The 24,480-nt window shown below is 37.7% G+C and overlaps 1 protein-coding gene across 2 annotated transcripts in view; it reads left to right on the forward strand.

Moving 5' to 3' along the window:
* LOC148852909 (esterase/lipase/thioesterase family protein) overlaps positions 1-24,480 on the forward strand; it is a 114,891-nt gene that overhangs the window by 75,779 nt on the left and 14,632 nt on the right. For both annotated transcript variants that reach the window (XM_088944173.1, XM_088944172.1), the window contains exon 10: positions 15,968-16,048. In XM_088944173.1, the coding sequence (XP_088800299.1) occupies positions 15,968-16,048 (81 nt within the window). The remainder of the gene's footprint in view (positions 1-15,967; positions 16,049-24,480) is intronic.

Below are 24,480 nucleotides of genomic sequence, written 5' to 3' on the forward strand. Positions count from 1 at the left end.
ACAAAAAGTTTTAAAGTAAGGAAGAACTTCATTTTTCTTTTTCAAGAAATAAATCCATGTGAAATGAGTTTAAAATCATCAATGAACAATATAAAATGCTTGAACTTCATTTGAGACAAAACAAGTGTAGGCCCCCATACATTAGTATGAAGTATGAACTATTTCAGAAGGGGAGGAAGAACGGCTATGTTTAAAAGGAAAAGGTAAAATAGTACTTTTTCTTAAAGAACATGTAACACAAGATTTTACAATGATGCAAAAGGAGGTTATTTACTCTTCAAAAAATGTAAAATGAATGATTGTAGTTTGTTGTGAAACTTATTTTGGTTCTGTTAGTATGCTGTCAGCCTAGTCAACCTAGGTGTTGTCAGCTAGTTCCTTTTTTCTTTTTTGTTATTTGTTCATTATTATGATTTGCCACCAAGGGCATTCTTGTAATTACTGTTCTTATTATGTTAAGAGAATATAAATAAGAAGCTGGTAGCCGGCTAGCCCTTTAGTCTTTGGTTCTCAATCGAACCTCTCTCTCTCTCTCTCTCTCTCTCTCTCTCTCTCTTTTCTTCTCTTCTCAATCGAACACATGGTATCAGAGCAATAATTCTGGGGCTTGAAATTTTTTTTCTCATCTGCATCTCAGTCCTCTTTTTCCCCTCTCTTTCTCTTGATCTCTTGGACGTGGTTGACCAAGAACTCTAATCGGATTGATCAAAGTTTTTGCGGCTGCTGTTCTTTGAGTTCCTCCTTGGTCGTAACACCAAGGAAGCCTTAATAGAAGAGGGGCGGTGCTGGAATGACCCTCCTCTCTTAGTTCGCTGCTGTGGAAAGCATTTTCTGGATTTTTCCGATGCTGTGAAAAAATATCTTCTGGGTTTGATGCTGTGAAAATTTTTTCTGGGTTCTTTTTCTTGATCTCTTGCACCTTCGTACAAGTGCTGGACCGGGGTATGTGCCCCCTTTTTTCTTTGTGGTCTATGCTGTGAAGAGCTGTGAATGCTGTGGTTTTGAGGTTTACATCTCCATACTGGACAGGGGTATGTGTTTCCTTTTTTTATCATGTGCTGTTGTCGAACTGTTGGTTGGCCTTGCTAATGACTCCTTGTGGCCGAACTATTGCTGTTAATGGACTGTTTTCAGTAGCTTGTTAGTAGACTAGTTGTTGGACTGATTACTGGGCTATTCTAAGGGCCGACCTATTGCTGGACTGTTTCAGCAGTATTTTTTTCTCTTTCCGGAAGTGGAAATTCTTGGGAGTTTAGCATTCTGTTTGCGTGGGATCTGGTCTCATATATTTGTGACCCTTTTTTTTTTCTTCTCAATGGAAAATTATGATTCAGCATCTTCTGGAGTTTCTGGAGTTACACCAACTTGTAGTACAGCTGGTATGGGGGGTGAAAACATGATGTTTCCCATGCCAATTACCCCTTTAAATGACCTGAACTACCTGGAGTGGGCTAAAAGTGGGAAACTTTATGTAACAGCAAGGGGAAAAGCTGGTTACATAAATGACAGAGTGAAAGAACCAAAATGTGAGACAACTGAACATGATAGGTGGGACCAAGAAAACAGTATGGTGATGTTTTGGCTCCTTGCAGCCATGGAACCCGAGGTGAAGAAGAATTTTATGTGGGCAGACACCACTAGTGAGATTTGGGAACAGGCCAAAACCACCTATTATGAGCAAAGGCATTATGCCAAAATTTATCAGTTGCAAGCTGAATCCTCAACTTGTATTTTGAGAACAATGATGTGGGCCCCACAGCTGTGGTTCCACTTTGTCCGTAGGGTAGAATGTATCTAGTCATAGCTGATGGTCAATCTGTTATTTTGTTATTCTAGTTGTTATTTACTTTTCAGTTTTATATTGTTATGTGTTATGATGTAAACACCAAGGGCAAATGTGTCCTTTCATGTAACTAGCATAACATATAAATATTAAATTGAAGTGGCGGCAGCAGAACATTGAGATTCTGTCCTTCCTTTCAAAGTCTGTGTTCTACTGCTCTCTCACTACTCTTTCTCCTCTTTCTTCTTCACTTTCTCTTCTTTTCAAACCTGAAGTTTCTTAGTGATCAAGACTGATAGCAGTCTTGAACACCTACATAGTATCAGAGCCAAGTTAGGGTTTCTCATGTGAGTCTAATACCAGCCGACCAGAGAATCTCCTAGGACTGGAAGCTGAAAAGGAGGAGTTCGCAGACTGATTCTTGGAAATCGCTAGAAGTGCTAGCAGCTACTGGAAGCTTGTTAGGGTTGCAAAGTGTTGGTGGTCAGGAAGGATCAGAGAAGACTAGGGTTCGGGTAACCTTAGAAGGCAGCGAACAATTTTTCCTTGTAAGTTATTTATTTTCTAAGAGAAGTTCTATCAGAGAAGATAGGTTGGACCTATCTGGAGAGGGAGGCCGAACCATTCTAGGGTTTTCTCTCTTCGATTCACTAGGGTTTTACAACAAACCCTACTGTTGGGCCGAACTATCTCAACTTTGTTTCTCTCTGCTCTATGGTTTGAAAGTGATCTTGCGGCAAGTCCTAGTGTTAGACTGAACCTTGCGATCTACCTAGAGCTGTCCTCAAGTTTATTTTGTTAGCATTGATCAGATTCCAGGGTTTCTTATTAACCCTACTACAAGTCTATCTATACGGTACTGATTGGATTGTGCAACTGAATTATTCACTTTAAGGACTGATTAAAACCCTAACTCTGCCAAGCTTATCAGACCTACTTCTAAGTTGTTTTTCAGAGTTTTTTGGGGTTTTCGAACCCTCTTAAGGGGTTAGAGCTCTACGGATAGCTACTGTTATGTTGGCTAGTTGGTTTCAAATCAGAGTTATCCCAGTTTTGTGCACATACACTGTGAATACAGATCAGGCCTATACTGTTTTTTGATTGTGATTGGTAGTCCAAGTGCTGTTTTGAGACTTGACAGAAATGGAGTTTAAAAATTAGGCAGAAGGCAGCTTTGGGAACATCAGTTATGGTAGTGTTTCTGAGATGGGTGGTTAGATTACAACCGTAAAGTTTGATGGATCAAACTATTTGGATTGGGCCCAATCAGCCGTGATGGCTATTGGGGGAAGAGGTAAATTAGGGTACCTCTTGGGAGATATGAAAGAACCCCCCAAGGGAGACCCGACATATACCAAGTGGATCCAAGAAAACTACTTGGTTATGACATGGCTGTGTAATTCAATGCAGCCTCATATTAGCCGAAATTACTTGTGGGCAAAGACAGCTAAGGAGATATCGGATGTTATAAAAGAAACTTATTCCCAACCCCTTAATGTTGCCAGAGCATATGAATTGAAATGTGAAGTGAAAAATCTTAAACAAGGAGAGAGACCGGTTTCAGTATATTTCTCTACCTTGCAATCCCCGTGGCGTGAGATTGATCACTTAGAGACTCTTGAGTGGGAGAGTCCCAAAGATGCACAGATATATAGAAAGCAGGTTGAGACAAACCGGGTATTTGAGTTTCTGGCTGGCCTAAATTCAGAGTATGATATTGTGCGGCAACAAATTTTGACTAGAGACAGTGTGACTCTCTTTCAGGCATACTCATTCGTACACAGTGAAGAGACCAGAAGGAAAGTTATGATGCAACCTCAGCCCCCCACACCAGCATTTGTAGTGGTCACACCCAAATCAGGGGGTGATTCAGAGAAGGACAGGAGGAAGGAAGACAAGAAGGATGTGGTATGTGAACATTGTAAGAAGCCCAAACATACAAAAGAAACATGTTGGAAACTGCATCCTCACTTGGTTCCTGCGAAGTTGAGAAGCAAGAAGGGCACTGCTCATGTGGCCGTGAACACTGATTCAGCATCCTCATCTGGCACAAAAGGAACATCTTTAGAGACCTTAGCTGCAGTTCGGGCTGCCCTAATACAGTTAGAAAAGGAAGTTGGAAATTCAGCTCAGCCACTGCAGTTACCATCAGTCCCTGCCACATCTGCCTTCGCACATTCAGGTACTCGAGCTTCAGCTTACCATGCCTCAGCTCCAGGTACTACTGAACCTTATTGGGTAATAGATTCAGGTGCATCCGATCACATGACTAGCTTGCCTTCACTGTTTACCACTTACCATTTGTCTTCTGGTAGGGATAAAGTATCTATTGCCGATGGCTCCCTGGTTCCTATTTCTGGGAAGGGTGACATCAAGTTATCAAATACCATCTCCCTGTCATCTGTCTTGCATGTTCTTAAGCTTGATACTAACCTTCTTTCAGCCAGTAGTATTACCAAGTATATGAACTGCTTAGTGACCTTCTTCCCTGACCGATGTGTTTTTCAGGACTTGGAGGCGAAGAAGGTGATTGGGACTGGCCATGAGACGAATGGGATCTATCTGCTCGGAGAGAGGTTCCGTCAAGAAGAGTCAGTAGAGAAGATGTCTTTTGTTTCTCAGAGTGTGAGTCCGGTTATGCTTTGGCATAACCGATTAGGTCATTTGTCCTTTCGGTCTCTAAAGAGTCTTTCCAGCTTTATTTGAGTCTATTGAGTTGTCTCAGTTGCAGTGTGAAAGTTGTGAGTTTGCTAAGCATTGTAGAAAGCCTTATTTATTGAGTAATAAAAGGAGTGATAATTTGTTTGATATTGTGCATATTGACGTTTGGGGGCCTTATCACATCCCTTTCATTGGTGGGTATAGATATTTCTTGTTATTTGTTGATGACCATACCCGTTTTTCTTGGGTTTATCTCATGTGTTCACGAGATGAGGTACCTGCCCTGGCCCAAAACTTTCACCAAATGATCCTAACCCAATTTGATGCCAAGATCAAAGTTCTCAGATCTGATAACGCAAAGGAATACTTTGCTAAACCATTGACATCTTATCTTCTTCATCATGGGGTTATCCACTAGAGCTCTTGCCCTCATACACCTCAGTAGAATGGAGTTGCCGAAAGGAAGAATAGGCACATCTTGGTAGTGGATAGAAGTCTCATGTTTACTTCCAATGTTCCTATCCGCTTCTGGGGTGATGCTATCCTCACGGTGGTATATCTTATTAATCGGGTTCCTTCCCGGGTCCTTGATATGAGATCTCCTTTTTCCCTTCTACACCCACGTGAGGACTTGTTTTCTATTCCCCTTAAAACATTCGGTTGTACCTGCTTTGTTCAGCTTCTCACACCCCATCAGTCCAAGTTCGAACCCAAAGTCTCCAAATGCATCTTCCTTGGTTATGCACAAACTCAAAAGGGTTATTGCTGCTATGATCCTGTCTCAGGGAGGAAGTTTGTCTCCATGGATGTCACATTCTTTGAGGAGACACCCTATTATCCTCGGGTTTCTCCTCAGGGGGAGAGCAGTGAGAGTAGGGGTTTGAGTCCTTGTCTTCAGGGCAGAACAGTGGGAGTGGGGTAGTTCCTTTACCTGTTCCATTGGGTGATGAGAGCTGCAATGGTGAGGGCGGTCAGAGGGATTAGAAGTTGAGGGGGAGCTGCAATGGTGAGGGTGGTCAGAGGGATCAGGAGTTGAGGGTCTATCACAGGCGGTGTAGGCAGGTTGACCCCGATCATCAGCAGTCTAGGCCAGCTCCAATCTCATCTGCAGCTCCAGGTCCAGGTATTACAGTCCCAGGGCCCACAGAGATTTCCTCTATTGTTTCCATTTCACCTCCTACAGATGACCTTGACCTTCCGATTGCAGCCCGTAAAGGGAAACGACATTGTACCACATCTACAGCCCACTGTATTTCCCATTTTTTATCCTATGATCGCCTATCTCCTACCTACAGGTCCTACCTTAGTTCCATTTCCGATGTCCCTATTCCAAGAACAATGCAAGAAGCCCTATCCGTCCCGGAATGGAAAGATGGATGCCCTGTTGAAAAATAACACCTGGGAGGTAGTTGATCTGTCCAAAGAAAAGAAACCAGTTGGATGCAGATGGCAGATGGATATTTACTGTGAAGCATAATGCAGATGGATCCATTGAGAGGTATAAAGCTCGGTTAGTTGCAAGAGGGTTTACACAGACTTATGGCATAGATTATTTGGAGACCTTTGCCCCGGTAGCCAAGATGACCACTATTCGAGTCCTATTATCCCTTGCAACAAGTCACACTTGCTCTTTATACAAAATGGACGTGAAAAATGCTTTTCTGAATGGAGATTTGCAGGAAGAGGTTTACATGCGTTTGCCTCCTGGATTCTATGATGCAGAAACAGGTAAGAAGGTCTGCCGGCTCAACAAGGCTTTGTATGGTTTGAAACAGTCACCTAGGGCTTGGTTCGATAGATTCAGACTAGCCCTTGTGAAGTTTGGTTATGTACAGGCCCAGTCAGATCATACTCTATTCATCAAGAGGGTGGAGTCCTCCTTGACACTACTGGCAGTATATGTTGATGATATTATGGTCACAGGGAATGATAGCCATGAGATTGAGTCCGTTAAACAACTCCTTCATCAAGAATTTGAGGTGAAAGACCTTGGTGTACTCCGGTATTTTTTGGGTATTGAGGTTGCTAGATCCAAACAGGGGATCTTTATCTCTCAGAGGAAATATGTCCTAGACCTGTTGGCAGAAACTGGAAAGCTAGGTGTCAAGCCTGCAGATACACCAATTGAACAGAACCACAGGATTAGTGCAGAGAGTGGGGAGCTTCTTGAAGACAAAGTTATGTTCCAGCGATTGGTAGGAAGCTCCTATATCTCTGCCTCACTCGGCCAAATATTACTTATGCTGTTAGTGTTGTTAGCTAGTACATGCATTCTCCTAGAACCACACATCTTCTTGCGGCAGAAAGAATTTTAGCCTACTTGAAGAGATGCCTGGGTAGGGGTATACTGTTCAAGAACAACAACCACATGAAGGTGGAGGTCTATACGGATGTTGATTGGGCTGGGAGTGTTGATGACAAAAGGTCTACCTCAGGATATTGTGCCCTTGTGGGAGGAAACCTTGTCTCCTGGAGAAGTAAGAAACAAAGTGTTGTCTCCTGGTCTAGTGCTGAAGCAGAATACAGGTCCATGGCCAACGGAGTGGCTGAAATCCTATGGCTAAGATCTGTACTTGAGGAGTTGGGTATTGAGTATGAGAAGCCCCTGATGCTGTATTGTGATAATCAAGCAGCCATTAATATAGCACATAATCCAGTGTAGCATGACAGAACCAAACACATTGAAGTTGACTGCTATTTTGTATGAGAGAGGGTCTCATCTCAAGAAGTATGCCTCCCTTACATCACATCTAGTATGCAACTAGCAGACATCCTCACTAAAGCCGTATTAAGAAAGAAGCTAGAAGCGGATCTATCCAAGTTGGGAATGATGAACATTTACTCCCAACTTGAGGGGGACTGTAGAGAACACTGATGTGGGGCCCACAGCTGTGGTCCCACTCTGTCCGTAGGGTAGAATGTATCTAGTCATAGCTGATGGTCAATCTGTTATTCTGTTATTCTAGTTGTTATTTACTTTTCAGTTTTATATTGTTATGTGTTATGATGTAAACACCAAGGGTATATGTGTCCTTTCATGTAACTAGCATAACATATAAATATTAAATTGAAGTGGCGGCTGCAAAACATTGAGATTTTGTCCTTCCTTTCAAAGCCTGTGTTCTACTGCTCTCTCACTACTATTTCTCCTCTTTCTTCTTCACTTTCTCTTCTTTTCGAACCTGAAGTTTCTTAGTGATCAAGACTGATAGCAGTCTTGAACACCTACACTGTAAATAGGGAAATCGTAGTTTGTCTGCCTATCATTTGGCCCTTACTTCCATATGGAAAGAATTGGATCATTATCAAGCTATAGAGTGGAAACATGATGATGATGATGCTAAGGCCTATAAGAAGCTGGTTTCTCAGCAACGGGTGTTTGCTTTCTTGTTAGGACTGAACCCTGCTTATGAACCCTTGAGAGTTAAGATCTTAGGAAGCAAAGAGTTGCCTTTGGTTCAAGAGGTATATGCCCTTGTTCAATTTGAAGAAAGTAGGCGGAGTGTGATGGTTACAACTGATGGGGGGCAACAAGTAGCTTTGGCTGCAATGGGTAATAACAATATGGGGAAGAAAAGTGACTCCAAGAAGGCTGATGATAAAGACAAGTTATTTTGTACCCACTGTCGGTGCTCGCGACATACAAGTGACACATGTTGGGAAATTCACGGGAAGCTCAAGTGGGTAGTGAAGAACCAAGAATAGGGTAAAGTGCAAGGTCAGGAGAAGCCAAATACAACACATAATGCAGCACATGTGCAACCCAAAATACTCAAGTTGCTGGTACTACACGGGACCACTTCAGTAGTTCTGACTCCAAGGAAGATATCATGAATTCCTTCAGAGGTCACTTGGAGTCATATGGTAGGGATTTGTGGCAGATGGGTAGTTCAATTACTGGTGCTCCTACTTCATTTGCATCTACATCAGGTAATGTGGCTTTTGCATTCCATGTCACCATTACTATTGATTCTCCTTGGATCATTGACTTAGGGGCCTCTAACCACATGACCGGTAAGCCAAATTTATTTCAGACTTATAGCCTTTTGTTAGGAAGGGATAAAGTGAGGCTTGTAGATGGATCATTCTCCTCCATTGTAGGCCAAGGATCAATATCCCTTCCCCATGGCCTTAACCTGAATAGTGTGTTGCATGTTCCCCAACTTCCTATAAATTTGCTTTCAAGCAGTAACATCACAAACTCTTTAAATTGTAGTGTTACATTTTTTCCTAGTTTTTGTGTTTTTTTTAGGATCTAACTTCTGGGAAGACGATTGGTAGAGGAAGCCTAGTGGATGGTCTCTATATTCTCGACAACAAAGTCGTTCTCTCGGTGTCGTCCTCGGAGTCATATAGCTAGTCAAATAAGTCAAATATTTTTGTGGCATAGGCAGTTGGGTCATGTTTATTTTGAAATAGTGAAGTCTTTGTTTCCATTTTCATTTAAGTCATGTTCAGTGTCCAATTTCCAGTGTCAAACATGTTAGTTGAGCAAACAATATAAAACAACCTTTCGTTCAATTAATAAAAGATCCAGTTTTCCTTTTCATATTGTGTATTCGGATGTATGGGGGCCTACTACTATAATCTCTGAGGGCGGGTATAGGTACTTTATCACTTTGATCGATGATTTCTCTCACTATACATGGGTATTCCCGATGCGTAGCAGAGATGAAGTTGCAATGATCGTGCAAGACTTCCAGCGGATGGTGTTTACGCAGTTCCATGTTAAGCTTAATGAGTTCTTTGTCTCCCATGGTGAGTTTAATGAGTTCTTTGCCTCCCATGGATCTATTCATAGGAGCTCATGTGCAAGAAGACCGCAACAAAATGGTGTTGCTGAAAGAAAAAACAAATACCTTCTTGAGATAGCTCGAGGAATGATGTTACGCATGAATGTTCCAAAAAGGTTGTGGATGGATGCTATACTTGTAGCCACTTATGTCTTGAACCGCATACCCTCCAGAGTGTTGAACTACATGGCCCCTCATCAGTTTTATTCCCCTCTATTTTCCATTCCCATGAGAGTCTTTGGTTGTCGTGCTTTTGTCCATGATTTGTCTTCGTCTTGGGGAAAGTTAGACCCTCGGTCCATTCCTTGTATCTTTTTGGGGTATCCCTCCTCTCAAAAGGGGTATCTGTGCTTTGATCCCGTTAGTCATAAATTTTGTCTCTATGGATGTGTCCTTTGAGTCTAAACCGTTCTTCCCTACTTCTCCTTAGGGGGAGAGTAGTGTGGAAGAGGAGAACCAGGTTCAAGTCCACCAAGTCTCTCTTCCTTTTATTTCGGACCTTGCCCCCTTTCATGTCTTCCAACGTACATGTCGTAGAGATCAGTAATGTGACAGAGATGTGGAACTACCAAACACTGAGCATCCGACACCATCAAACTCCCAGGAGGAAAGTCCAAACCCTGCTATACTTATTGACACCCCCGCTCCTACTATGGATGACCTTGATATTCCTATTGCTCAAAGAAAGGGAGTCAGGTCATGCACTACCAAACACCCCATCACCTAGTATGTCTCCTATGATCACATTTCCCCCTCATACCGAGCCTTCCTATCTGCAGTTGATTGCATCCCTGTACCCAAAAATGTTGTAGAAGCCTTAAAATACCCTGAATGGACAGATGCTATGAAGGAGACTAATGCCCTTCATAAAATCAAACTTAAGAATTAGTGGATCTTTCAAGGGGGAAAGACCAAATGGGGTGTAAGTGGGTGTTTACAGTTAAGCACAAGGCGGACGAGACAGTTGAAATGTATAAAGCAAGATTAGTAGCCAAAGGGTACACTCAAGTGTATGGAGTTGACTATGATGAGACATTTCCTCCAGTAGCTAAGATGAACTCAATTTGAGTTCTTCTATCATTAGTTGCTAATCTTGATTGGGAATTGCATCAACTAGACATTAAGAATGCCTTTTTAAATGGTGACCTAGAGTAGGTGTACATGGTTCAACCCCCGGGATCCTGTGCCAAGGGAAGTGAGAATAAGGTGTGTAAGCTAAGAAAGTCTCTTTATGGTTTGAAACAATCTCCCAGGGCTTGGTTCAGTAAGTTTCATATGGCAGTTCAGCAAGTAGGGTTCAAGCAATGCCAGTCCGATCACACGCTCTTTGTGAAGAGATGTTAGGAACAGGTTGCTGTTTTGATAGTGTATGTGGATGATATTATCATCACAGGAAATTGGAGTTCAGAAATACAACAATTGAAACAATTCCTTGTATCTAAATTTGAAGTGAAAGATCTAAGTCTTCTAAAGTATTTTCTTGGAATTGAAGTTGCTTGCTCTAAAGGGGGTATATTCATTTCTCAAAGGAAGTACACTCTTGATCTGTTACAAGACACAGGCAAGTTAGGTGCAAGACCACCAGATACTCCTATGGGTGTTGATCATAAATTGGGTAACTGTGATGGTAAACCTCTGAAAGATGTAAAACAATTCCAAAGGTTAGTGGGAAAGTTAATTTATTTATCCATGACTTGTCCAGACATTGCTTATTCAGTTGGTGTCCTGAGCCAATTCATGCACTCTCCTCGGAAACCTCATTTGGAGGCAGCAGAGAGAGTTATTAGATACTTAAAAAAGTATCCAGGAACAGGTCTACTATTCAATAAGCATAATCATCTAAAGGTGGAAGTCTTTACAAATGTTGATTCGGCAGGTGCTGTGGATGACAGGAAGTCCACAAATGGGTATTGCACATTTGTGGGAGGAAACCTAGTGACTTGGAAAAGCAAGAAACAAAGTGTGGTAGCAAGGTCAAGTGTTGAAGCGGAGTATAGAGCTATGGCACATGGGGTGGCTGAAGTTCTTTGGCTAAAAAATCTTCTAGGGGAGCTTGGAGTTGTTGTTCATAATCCTATGTCTCTTTACTGTGACAACAAGGCAGCCATTAACATCGCCAACAATCCTGTCCTACATGAGAGGACCGATCACATTCAAGTGGACAAACACTTCAGTAAGGGAAAAATTAGAAAAAAGGGAAATTTGCATCCCCTATGTCAATTCTAAGGAAGAACTTGCTGATGTCCTCACAAAAGGACTTCCATACTCGCGGCACAATGAGTTGTGTGACAAGTTGGGCATGATAGACATATACAGCCCAGCTTGAGGGAGAGTGTTGTGAAACTTATTTTGGTTTGTTGTTAGTATGCTGTCAGCCTGGTCAACCTAGGTGTTGTTAGCTAGTTCCTTTAGTCTTTGGTTATTATGTTAAGGGAATATAAATAAGAAGCTGGTAGCCAGCCAGCCCTTTAGTCTTTGGTTCTCAATCGAACCTCTCTTCTCTTCTCTCTTCTCTCTCTCTCTCTCTTTTCTTCTCTTCTCAATCAAACACAATTGATCATGATGAGGATGACCTAAGCAACGATGCCCAAGCTGCCAAAAAATATCATGAGAATTCCTGGAAGAGGCATAAAACAACTTGGTGGAGTAGTCACGATTAAATTTCAATGCAAAGAGATGTTTAACCTTACGACCACTCTTTGCCACATTCCCAGTGAGCTGGTCTTGAATCAAACAACCATTACATGAGAAATGAACATCATATCCATTGTCAACAAGTTGTCCAATTGAAATTACATTGGCGCTTAGTTTAGGTATAAGAAATACTTTCTTTCAAGACAATGAGCCAGAAGATGTTGTAGAAAGGTTCAAATTGTCAATGCAAGGATTTGAAGTTTATCATCATTATTAGTGACATTAGATTATTACCAGAATAAGGGGTGTAGGTTGAACTAGGTGAAACACAATTCATGTGACAATCTCTTCTTGTCTGAGGGTGTAGATTTCTTGTTGGCAATCCCCAAGATTACAATGTCATTTTCCGCTTCGCAACATACACTATGTTACTATTTCTTTATGTACCTTTTCTAATTTCTTTTTTCAAAAAGTTTCAGTTATTGATAAAAAATCATACCTAGTGTGTCGGTTATAATTCAATAATAACCTCACCCACAGTATGTCAAAGCAAATTTATCATAATACCACTATCCCGAGTATCTCTAAGGTCCTGATAGAAAAGTATTTACATCTGTTTGATCCTAATCATTGACAGTGACTAACAAATCCTATGATGGGTTGAACTCAGTTGGATTAGTATCAATATGCATATGATACACACATGGCAGCTCGGAGTTTCACTCTAATAGTTAAAATATCACCATAAACTCATCACCTAAATGCTTTATAATGTAACCTTTGGATTAAATAGTATTAAACATACATAAAGAATTGCTTTAATTAAAACTCTATGCAGCCTCACATTAGTCAACAATATTTATGGATGGATCCAACTGAGGAGATATGGGACAATGTAGTTGAAATACTCCAAGAAGATGAATGTGGCAAGAGCATACAAGTTGAAGAATGATGCAAACACTCCAAGGTAGGGCGAGAAACCACTAGTTATATACTACTCAAGGATTAAAGTATCGGTATTGAGTATCATATCAAACAACTTGGATACAAATATAGATACACTTTGGAAACACATGGATACAGACAAAAAACGTGGAAACACTTGGATACACTAGGGAAACATGTGCAAATTTCATAAATACATGAATAACACTAAATTTATGGTCAAATGGCCATAAATAATGTATAAATATATAAGACATATATTTAATGGTGTACATAAAAATATATTATAATTAATATAGTAGAATGCACATATATCATACAATGCATTAATTAAGAGTCCATGATGGACCTATTATATTTATCCTGATTATTATATCAATTATTTTCTGTTTTATTATTTTTACTTTTTCACATAAACAAAAAAGGTAACAGAATATTAAATTCTCAAATATAAATTAAATTATCATTTAATAATTTATAATAATATATAATTTTAATTCATAAATACATGAATAACACTAAATTTATGGTCAAATGGCCATAAATAATGTATAAATATATAAGACATATATTTAATGGTGTACATAAAAATATATTATAATTAATATAGTAGAATGCACATATATCATACAATGCATTAATTAAGAGTCCATGATGGACCTATTATATTTATCCTGATTATTATATCAATTATTTTCTGTTTTATTATTTTTACTTTTTCACATAAACAAAAAAGGTAACAGAATATTAAATTCTCAAATATAAATTAAATTATCATTTAATAATTTATAATAATATATAATTTTAACTTAAAATATATCAAATCGATTAAAATTTATATTTTTATAATTTTTTGAAATTAAAAAAATTAATTTTTATATAAATGTAAATTAGTGGATTTTATAGATTTAATTTAATATTATATTCTTGACTATATTGTAAACAAATTTTATTTTTTGTAAATAATAAATATAGTCATTTAATGTAAATTAAAATATTAATTAATAATTATAAAAATATATAAAATTTGTAAGATATATATCAAGTGCATATTTATAAATTTAAGTAGTAAGGTAATTATTCTACTATTAATATTTTATTTGTAGGTATTTCTTAATATTAAAATCATCTTTCGATGTAAATATAGAATTGATAGATTATTTATTCCATTTGTTTATAAAATACTAATTTTAAATATTATATATTTTAGTTTTTAGTTGGAGTTGTTAAACATAAATATTGATTATTTGTTTGGATAGGCATTAATAAAAATTATTTTATTTCGTTAAATGTCACAAAGCATGACATGGCTTAGTGGTTTGATGACGGGTTTAAGACTTTTGGTGCCACAAGCGCAGTGTTTCAGGTTCAAATCATGCTATTAGCACTGTTTACATTTTTAATAGAAGACACTGTGTATCAGTGTGTATCGGCCGATACAATGTGATAGGGTTCGATAAGCACACGTATTGATCTGATACACATGATTTACGGGATACGTATCCTGTATCGCCCTACTTTGATATTGATACAATATGCCTCGTATCTGGCGTATCATATTGACATTTAAATCCTTGATACTACTCGGTGAAGTTGTTATGGTAGGAGACTCCAAAGTTGTGGGTTGGTTAAAAGATTTAGATTCAGTTATATGGTGCTACAAGGACCTTCTAAGGAAAGTTAATTGGTTTTCAAGGAACATGACTGTTAATTCTTAGTGGGTGGGTAGAACAGCTAATACCATAGTGGATGGGTTAGCTAAGCAAGGGGCATCAAGGGAACATGACTGTTAATTCTCAGTGGGTGGGTAGAACAACTAATACCATAGCGGATGGGTTAACTAAGCAAGGGGCATAATGGGAACATTTATTCTGGGCAGCTCTGTAAATTTTCATTTCCTAGTCTGATGTAATACATGGTTGTTGTTTAGGAGAGGTACCAGCTCGTGCCTCTCCTTGGGCAATCTGTATTGTATTATGATATTGTTCCTTTTTGAATATAAAATATCACTCATTTATCAAAAAAAAAAACGAAAATTGAGATCCTCCTTCCTCCTCATTTTCCCTCCTCTTAAGTAGGCTTACGCCTCTTTGTGCTTAGAAGGTTTACACCTCTTACGTTCTGAACTACACCTCATGCCTCTAGGTAGTGGAATACCTCGCGTCATGCCTCCGCATTTGGTGGTGAGATATGTGAAGCTAATGTTATTAGTTTTGAAAGAGTAGTCAGGGTTTATCAATCAAGTGAGGTGGAAGGGGATATTTTGTTGGGCTCATAGTTTTTTCAAGGCACCAAGGTGTGGCTAGGAGATTGGGGGCACCTTGTTGCCTACTCGCATAGGCAATTCAGTTTTTTAATTAAAAGTAATATGCCCTAGGGTAGTTCCCTAGGTTCCATAGTAACCAAGAACCATATTTCCTTAATAATTATCCATAATTTTCATAAGAAAAGTATAAAGAAAAAGAAAAAGAAAAAAGAAAAGAAAATTCAGAAAATATAGGGGCTAAAGCCCTAATTTTGTTATCAGAAAATAAGAAAAGAAAGGGTGGAAGAAGAAGATTTGTTGATTAGGTGAGGGGACCCTCCAAGGGCACCTTGTGGCCTAGGCAGGTGCCTAGGTTCCACCTTGAGAACTATGGTTGGGCTACCTTACATATAGTCATTTGAAGAATCATGTGAGAAAAGAAGGGTAGTAAAGGGAGAAAGCACAATCACATCAACTTGGGTGGGGAAGGGAGCATAGGGGGCAAGTTGGTCTATTGAATGTCTTTCCAGGTTAGGGGGTCCATGTTGTTATGTGGAACACAAGCTGTTGGTCATTGGGGGTTTTATTTGTTTGTGAGTCCTTGCCTAACTACAATGTCTACTAAGTTTTTGGTATATCAATCACTATGTTTCTTAATCCATTGAATTTAATAGTCATATCCCAAATGCCTCATGCCTAGGTTTCCTTGTTGGGATTGTTGTCTTTATTTTTTTGATGAATGATTCTTGTCTTTATTTTTGCTTTATGTGATGTGGGAAATGTCTTGGTTATCTTTCTCTATTTACTCTTTCCTTTTTTTTCTTATAGTTTTTTCTTTAATAATTCAAGATGCAGGTCCATTAAACCTATATTAACTAATTGATACACACTTTCCTAATATTCCAGGTATGAAGGGCTTTCTGAAAAGTTTCTCTCATGTCCTGTGCCAAAGCTGTTACTATTAGCAGGAACAGACAGACTGGACAGGTAATCTTCATGTACCTACATATTTCACATTGTTCTTCTGAATATATTATATGAAATTTGGAAACCATTTGTAATAGTAGTAAAGGAAATTTCGCATTAAAGGGGTAAAGGATACAAGCAGTATGGCCAAAGTGGAAGAGGAAAAAAAAAGAAATACCAAAAGAAGCTCCCGCCATGTTTCCCAATTTCCCAAGCACTATGTAAAGTTGAAGTTGATTTGGACCTTAGTAAATAGTAAATTATATTTTTGGAAGTGGTGATGATGGATGTCTATCTTAATGTCTAGGCTTGTTCAGTTCAGCAAATGTAAAACAAGAAGAAAAACTATGTAATGGTTGAAAAATAAGTAGAGAAGAAGAGAAGAGGAGAAGAATGAATTTGTTTTAGACCAAAACAATTAATATAACTCTTACCTGATGCACAAATCCAACCACAAGTGCATATGGTCACTAGGGTGTTCATGCCTCAAACTGCAACCTTTCTCTTGATCCTAGCAAGCAGCTGTAAGTGGCACAACTGTATGTCTTGCAGAAATGGATGCTTCTTTGTATTCTCCAATTGGTTCCCCAGCAGTTTGAGGATGAAGACAATCTTCGATGGAGGAGATTGGACCAGAAAATAAGTTGTTTACACGAGTCTAAAGGTTCTTATAACTATGACTGAATTCTTTTAGGAGGTCTATTGTGTGTGTGAATCCCAATGGGAGACATATATAACCTCCCTAAGCTTCTAAAGGGTGCCCAATTTGATGCCTAGAGAGGGAAAATTTCTAAAAGCAGTTCCCTAGGCCTAAACCGGTGAGGAGTATCTCTCTACAATTAGAGGGTTCTAGTTCAACTAGGACTGTGCTAGTCCAGCTCAAACAAATTTGGAACTTGCTAAACAAAAGAAGATTTTGAGTCCAATTAAGAAAAGAAGATTGCATAGGACCCATAAGAGTTACAGATATGGAGACCATTATCATGGGATTCCCACAATCCTAAGATTGATCTCAAGAGGTGGGGTCCACCCTTGCCGAATTATCCTAATCATTGTAGGAGCAATCATCTAGGTAAAATGGGCCTACACTTAAGCCCATTAAAGTCTAACATTGCAGGGTTTAGGCTTAGCCACTCTCCAAGCCCAAGTAATGGTCCAACTTGAATCATGTTTGTCAGGTTCTAGGCCTTAAAACACTTAATAAACCTTCTGTCAGCAATACCAACACTGTGATTTGGGGAAGGACTTAATCCCTATTCTGTAAAATGCAGTGCTATGTTTTCTACCATGATGGAATCCCAGGAAAACAACTTTGCAAAACATTTTAGAAAATATACTAATAAATAAAATTTGCAAAACCAATTTCAAACTTCATTTGAAATCCACTATCAACAAATTTGGGTATCCATCAGAGAAAACACGTCTCATGGTATGCTCTCTATCTAACAGAGTGATAGATCTTGTCACAATGATCACCTACTACAAACACATTCCTGATTGCTCCAATATACCCAGGTATCAACCCAAAAGGATCCCACTAGTTGGCACATCAAAAGTAGAAAGATCAGTCACCCAGCAAGGTACCCATTATCAAGTTTGACCATTACATGTAACAATCCAGATATTCCAACAATCACAAAGTCTTGGATACTTTGGAATTGTTCAGTTCAGTGTTTCTCAAACACCCATACTTGCACCTTGGGTCTTAACCTAATGGTTGTGACAAACTACACCTCTCAAGGCAGTACAAGCATGTCAACCTTGTCAGAATAAATTGCCCAATCTTATTCACCGGTTGAGAACATTTAGTCTACATACCAATTATGATTGTCTATTAATTATCTATTTATATAATGTAGATAAGGACTAAATCACAGAAACATACCACTATGCAAGGCTCAATAATAGAAATGCAAAGTGTATCGGAAGGCAATTTTAAGAGACATATCGGGATACACTTTGGATACGCATAGATACAAATGTAAAACCAAGATATGCATGGATACACTATGAAACTCAAATAAATCCTAAAAAATATATTAATAACAACAAGCACTTGGTATATATGACCATAAATGAGTTAATAAGTTATTTAAACATAAAAACCTTACTTGAATGGTTTACATGAAGTGTGAGACATCAGAATACAATCGGTAACTACTGAAAATGACGGAAAAACTAAAATGTGTACATATATACCTTACCTTGGTTTTCAGAAAATCAAAATAATATCTTAAATCTTAATATTTGTTAACATATAAATTTTAATAATCAATTTTAGCATTTATTGACAAACATCTAGGGGTGATCATCTCAGCCCGACCCAACTTGGAAATTCCAGGTTTGGGCCTAGGTTTTGTGTTTAGGGTTGGTCCAACCCATATATTTAAATATATGTATTTTATATATAAATATTTTAATATGACACTTAATATTATATATAATATTTTATATTAACTTAAAGTATATCAAATTTGTTAAAATTTCTAAGATACATATCCTATACAAATTCATAATATTTAATTACTAAAATAATTATTCCATTGTTAATATTTTTATTTCTATAAATAATTCGAAATAAAAAATCATTTTTTGAAATAAATGTAGATAGTGGATTTGATAGGTTCAATTTAATATTATATTCTTCAATATTTTGTAAATAATATTTTTATTTTTTATAAATAATAAATATGTTGTGATGACTTATTAATGTAAATTAAAATATTAATTAATAATTTGTAAAAATATATAAAAAATTTAAGATGCATATCATGTGCAATTTAAATATTAAAATAATTATTTTTATTAATATTTTATTATAATTTTATTGATATTAAAAATCATATTTTTATATAAATATGGACTTGATAGATTATTTATTCTATTAATTTATAAATCACTATTTTTGAATATTGTTTGGAATATTTAGAATTGTTAAATATAAACACGTGTTTTTTGTTTAAATTGTATGTTGACACAAAAAAGGTAATATAATTTATTTTATTCTATTTAATAAAATAGAATAAACACGTCATATTATATTTATTTTATTCTACTTAATAAAATATAAACACGTATTTTGTTCTATTTAGAGTGTGGCAAAAGATAGGTGTGTTCGAATGAGCTGGGTTCGTATCGTCATATGTGCAATTTTTATGAAGTTTAGAGACATGGCGTTTCGCGTGTATCGCCTTGTACTGATGCCTACCGGCCAATTTAATACGATACAAGCTGATACGCATTCGTGTCAGTGCGATACAAATGACTTATGAGATACGCTTCTATTTGTAGCGTATCCTGTACCGCTGTCAACCAATACCGATATGATACGGCCCGTACCGGGTGTATCTTGTCGATATTTAAATCCTTTGTCGGCACTAAGAATATGTTGCTTGGTAAAATCAAACTCTAGATTCAAGCAACAAATCTCTCCCCCTGACGCATATTGTAAGTGCCTTTAGGTGATCCATTTCTTCCTAGATAGATTGTAGAGAAGAGAAATACATAGCAACAAATCTCTTCCTTGGCACATACTACAAGATTCCCTTTAAAGCTGGTACACTCTAGTAGTATTGTTAACTTGGGAATAAGTGGCAACAACTCTATCCCAAATATATTTGGCCATTGGAAGAAACATGTTGTTTTGGGCAATATGAGGTTGCATTGAGCAAATCAACCATGACATTACAAGGGAGTTGTCCTATTCCCACTTTGCATATTTCGGATCTTCTAGGTTTGGCTTCCCCTCCTTTCTTATGATGAATCCCAGTTTACCTCTCCCATTGATGGTAAGTTTAGCAGATTGGGACCACTCTAAAAAGTTCGTTCTATTAAGTTTAACAGTAGTTATCATACTACTGGAAATGTCTGCACTTTTCGAGAGCACATTGGAAACCATCTGTACATCCTTAAATGATTCCATATTCTAGCAAAACACTTTTGCGTCAACCAAAAAGGGCCCCCAATACTTAACAACAGCTAAGGACCCAAGAAACTAGGTCACCACACGGTTAGGAGACAAAAAAGGCCAAAAAACTAGGTTGGCAGCAAAATAGAGGGAGAAGAAAATCTCCCAAAAATTGTCTAGGGCTTAGAAAATTACTGAACCCCTTCCCATTGCTCCCAAAGTGAAAAATGACCTGAATGGTCTAGGTTTTGCAGCTGAACAATTGTTTAAACAGTGTACAAGGCTCGACATCAGATTTGGAATTTCTACAATTTTCTGCTTGAAAAAAGCCACTAAAAATCATAGAAGCTTCAAATAGAGATAGGAGTCATACAAAAAATCTTCTAAACTCAGGGCAAATCAAACCATGTAGGATTCATGTATTGTTGCTAACACTTGTATTGTCTACTAACGTCATCCGGTGGCGGTCCGACATCAACAATTCATCTCGTCGAATAGAGTCTATAGGAAAGATACTCCCAAGTGCCTTTACCTGCTCTGTTACCAAGTTGTGAAACTAGTGTTGTAAATCTAGGGTTTGTATGAGAAAGAAAGAAAGAAAGAGAGAAGAAGAAAAATGTGTCGAGTGGTGTGCTTTTGTTATTGTTCACACTCTCAAAAGGCACTTTATATTTTGAAACAAGAAATTACAATTAGGCCCCTACTTGGGCACCTGAATACAAAGAAAGTACAAAGAGAAGAGGAAATGACTAAAAACACCATTGCCTAAACTTTCTCAACACAGGTTGACCATTTTTCTTAAAGTTGTTGTTGTTATTCCGAAACCTTTTTGGGAGAAGATCTGGATGAAGTTTCCAACAAGTATTCTTAGTATGTTTCGGTTTCTTGCAGTATACACACATCACCCCTTTCTTCTCAACGCCCCTTTGGTTTTATTCCAGCATGTGCAAAATGTTCTGAAGGTGGTCCCTGTACCTGTACTTGCCGCCTACTCTCTTCACTGCTCACCATAGAATATGCTTGAGCAAGAGTTACTTCATCCTTGGCTAGAATATTCTGTCTCGTAATACCAAACTCAGGGTTAAATCCTGTAACTGCCCACCAATTTTCTAAATGTCTCTTACATCCTTGGTGCTCTCCCATACAACTATTTCCATAACATCAATCTCTTGCCATAGTGATTTCAACATTGAGTAGTAGACAACTACATTCTTCCCCCCTTATCTTAGATTATTCACATCATTCGTCATCTTATAGGCACTTGCAACATTCAGTTTCTGAGGTTATAATTATAAAATAGGCCTTTGCAACTTTTCTATAGTGTGTTATAAAAACTTTTATATTCTTAATTTTTTGAGGTTATAATTATAAAATAGACATTTTTAAACTAAAATATTCATTTTGTGTGTTTATTATACTAATTTCTTTTTATTATTTTCTTATTTGTTAGGGTTTAATCAACACAAACATTGCTAAATGCTGTATTGAACCCTCAAAGACTTCAAAACCTGAACCAATAAGCAAGGAAGAACATAAAATGTTGTCCAATCAACACATTTTCTTATTTTTCTTTACTAATTTTTGTGTATTTATATAATAATTTCTTCTTCTTCTTCTTCTTCTTCTTCTTCTTCCACCTTTTCTTTTCTTCTTTTCCTATAACAGAAATAGGGGTTTTCTTTCTTCTTTTTCTTCTCATGAATATGTTGGAATATGTTGATTTTCTCTACTTTAACACGGAGTTTATACTTTTCTTATGAAAATTATGGATATTTATTAAGGAAATATGATTATGGAACCTAGGGAACTACCATAAGATACATGTTTTTACTTAAAAAAATCTATCGCCTAGGCGACAAGGCACCCCACTATCGCCTAGCCTCGCCTTGGCGCCTTGAAAACTATGATAGCACCCAATCGGCCCAGTCTTCTACAAGTTTTTACACTCAAAATTATGTGCAATAGGCATCAGAATGGTGTGCCAAATATAAAATTCAAATTCAAACTTGCCTTAAAGATTAGAGAGAGAGAGAGAGGAAGTAATTAATGAGAAGGATTAGCAATAAAAGAAACATTATTGAGAGGGAGTAATTAATGAGAGAGAGGGGGAGAAATTAATTAGAAGGGTTAGCAATAAAAGAAATATTAATGAAAGAGGGAGTATTAAAGTAATTAATGAGAGGGAGAGTAATTAATCCACAATGTATTGGCTGATACATTAGAGTATCAGGTTCGTATTGACTGATACAGACCCAAAATGGTCCGATATGGGCCTATATCGGCTTTATACAGATGAAAAGAAACAGAACGACTAGTTTCTTTACATTCGATTTATGAGGCCTTTAACGGAACGATACATATCGGCCAATATGGGCCGATACATAGCTAAATTTTGAATCTTGCCACTATGACACATAAGTGTATAAGGCACTTTTATTCACAAACAAACAGTTCACAAACATCATTGGATCTCCAAGGGCATACACTGTCCAACAGAATAATGTCTGTTTAGTGTAGGTGGCTGTTTTCTACTCCCAAATTTCATAGGTAGTCTTAGCCAAGACATGATCATGTTATTCTCTTGATCCCATTGATCATGTTCAGCAGTACCACCCTTTGGTACCTTAATTCTCCCATTGAGGTCATGAACAACTTCACAATCTTTGACCACTCGAAGTAATTTAGGTAATCAAGAGGTGTGATGGCTGTAGGAAAGTTCATACTATCCATGCTATTTATAGGCACTGGAGACACCCAATGGACCAAGGGAAGCTGCCCACTCTACCTCAGTATATACTTCTATTCTCAACTACTCATGTTTAGAGAATAGAATACCTTCCCTAGACAGCCCTTCAAGTAGGCAAGGTCCTGTACTTTGTTACAAAATGAGTGGTGCGAGGAGTAAGCATTTACTGAATCACCACACTAATTGAGTAAACTATGTCAGGTTGAGTCATACATAGACATAACAATCTACCAACAACCTTTGGTACATTCAATGATCACTAAGAAGCTCCCCTTCAGTGGCAATAGTCCTGCGATTAGGATCAATGGGGGTGTCAATTGGCTTCACCCCTAGTTTGTCTGTCTCTGTGAGAAGATTTAGTACATTTGCTGAGAGATGTAAATGCCATGTTGGGATCTTGCAACCTCAATACTAAAAAAATATCTCAACTTTCCAAGAACTCTTTGAGATGAATGATCTCCTCCTCATTGTTCCCTGTGAGAACTATATCAGATTATCATCTATATATGCTATCAAGATGACAATAAACTGCCGTTACTTCTTAATCAACGGAGTATGATCTAACAGAAGTGGTCAAATCTGCACAAGGAGATTGTTTCCACCTGTACAATGATTTCTTGAGCTTACATTCCCCTTAGGCAAATCACTAAAAAAACCAGGTGGAGCATCCATATATACCTCCTCATGAAGATCCCCATTAAGAAAGACATTCTTGACATCTAGGAAGTATAGAGACCAAGAATAATGGGCAACTAGAGACAAGAGTATGCGAATAGATGCCATTTTTGCTACAAGTGAGAATATCTCCTCATATTCAATTGCCGATTTATGTATGCTTAATTATGAACACCCATCTACAAGCAATTGGTGTCTTCCTCTTTAGTAAGTGCATGGTGTCCCATTTTCCATTGTTAAGCAAAGCATACATCTCTTCCCGCATTGCGGCCTTCCACTTTGGCTGTCCTATTGCTTCAATCACATTTCTTGGAATAGATACATAGGAAATACAAGAAAGGACTTTTATGCAGAAGATAAATGATCATAAGAAATATTATGAGAAATACTATGAGTGGTGGAGCAACACTTACCCTTATGGAGAGCTATAAGTCAAGGTCAGATGGAGGAGAAGGCAAAGTAAATGGTGGACGTAAAGTAGTTAAGGAACTGATGGGTCCATATTGCCTGCATCATCAAAAGAGACAGGAAGTGACTGATCAATAGAACATTCTTTCTTCTCTTGTCAATATACCTAAATCATAACATCACTAGAATCAATGGTAGGAAAAAGAAGAGGAGACTTAGAAGTAGAAGCAAGAGACTGACATCGAGACTCGGAAAATAGAGTAAAGAACTCATTTTGTTTCCCTGTGAGAAAAATAAGGTACAATCTAAAAAGAATTACACATCCAAAGAAACAAACCGTTTTCCACTAATTGGATCAAAGCAATAATGCTCCTTTTGATTAGAGTTATATACACTTCATAGTCTTAGTGTCAAACTTGTTAATGTGAGGACCTTAGATGTGGACAAAGCATGTGCAACCAAAAACACAGAAAGGAATAGGGAAGATACCATCATTGTAGTAAAGAAATCTCTAAGGCTGCATATTGGTTTGTGGGAAGATTTTGGTGGGATGGGATGGGATGAGAAAGGGAAAATGGGTGGACATTTTTCAAGTTTGTTTGGTTTCAAAAGGTAAAATAGTGGGAAAATCAACCCTAACAACAATTATTAATTAACTATTTAGGTAATTATTAATATTTTATTATTTTATATATTTTACTAAACTATTAATATTTT

This window comes from Nelumbo lutea, chromosome 5 (assembly GCF_056320005.1).
Source record: "Nelumbo lutea isolate HS-2025 chromosome 5, American lotus-T2T, whole genome shotgun sequence".
NCBI classification, from domain to species: domain Eukaryota; kingdom Viridiplantae; phylum Streptophyta; class Magnoliopsida; order Proteales; family Nelumbonaceae; genus Nelumbo; species Nelumbo lutea.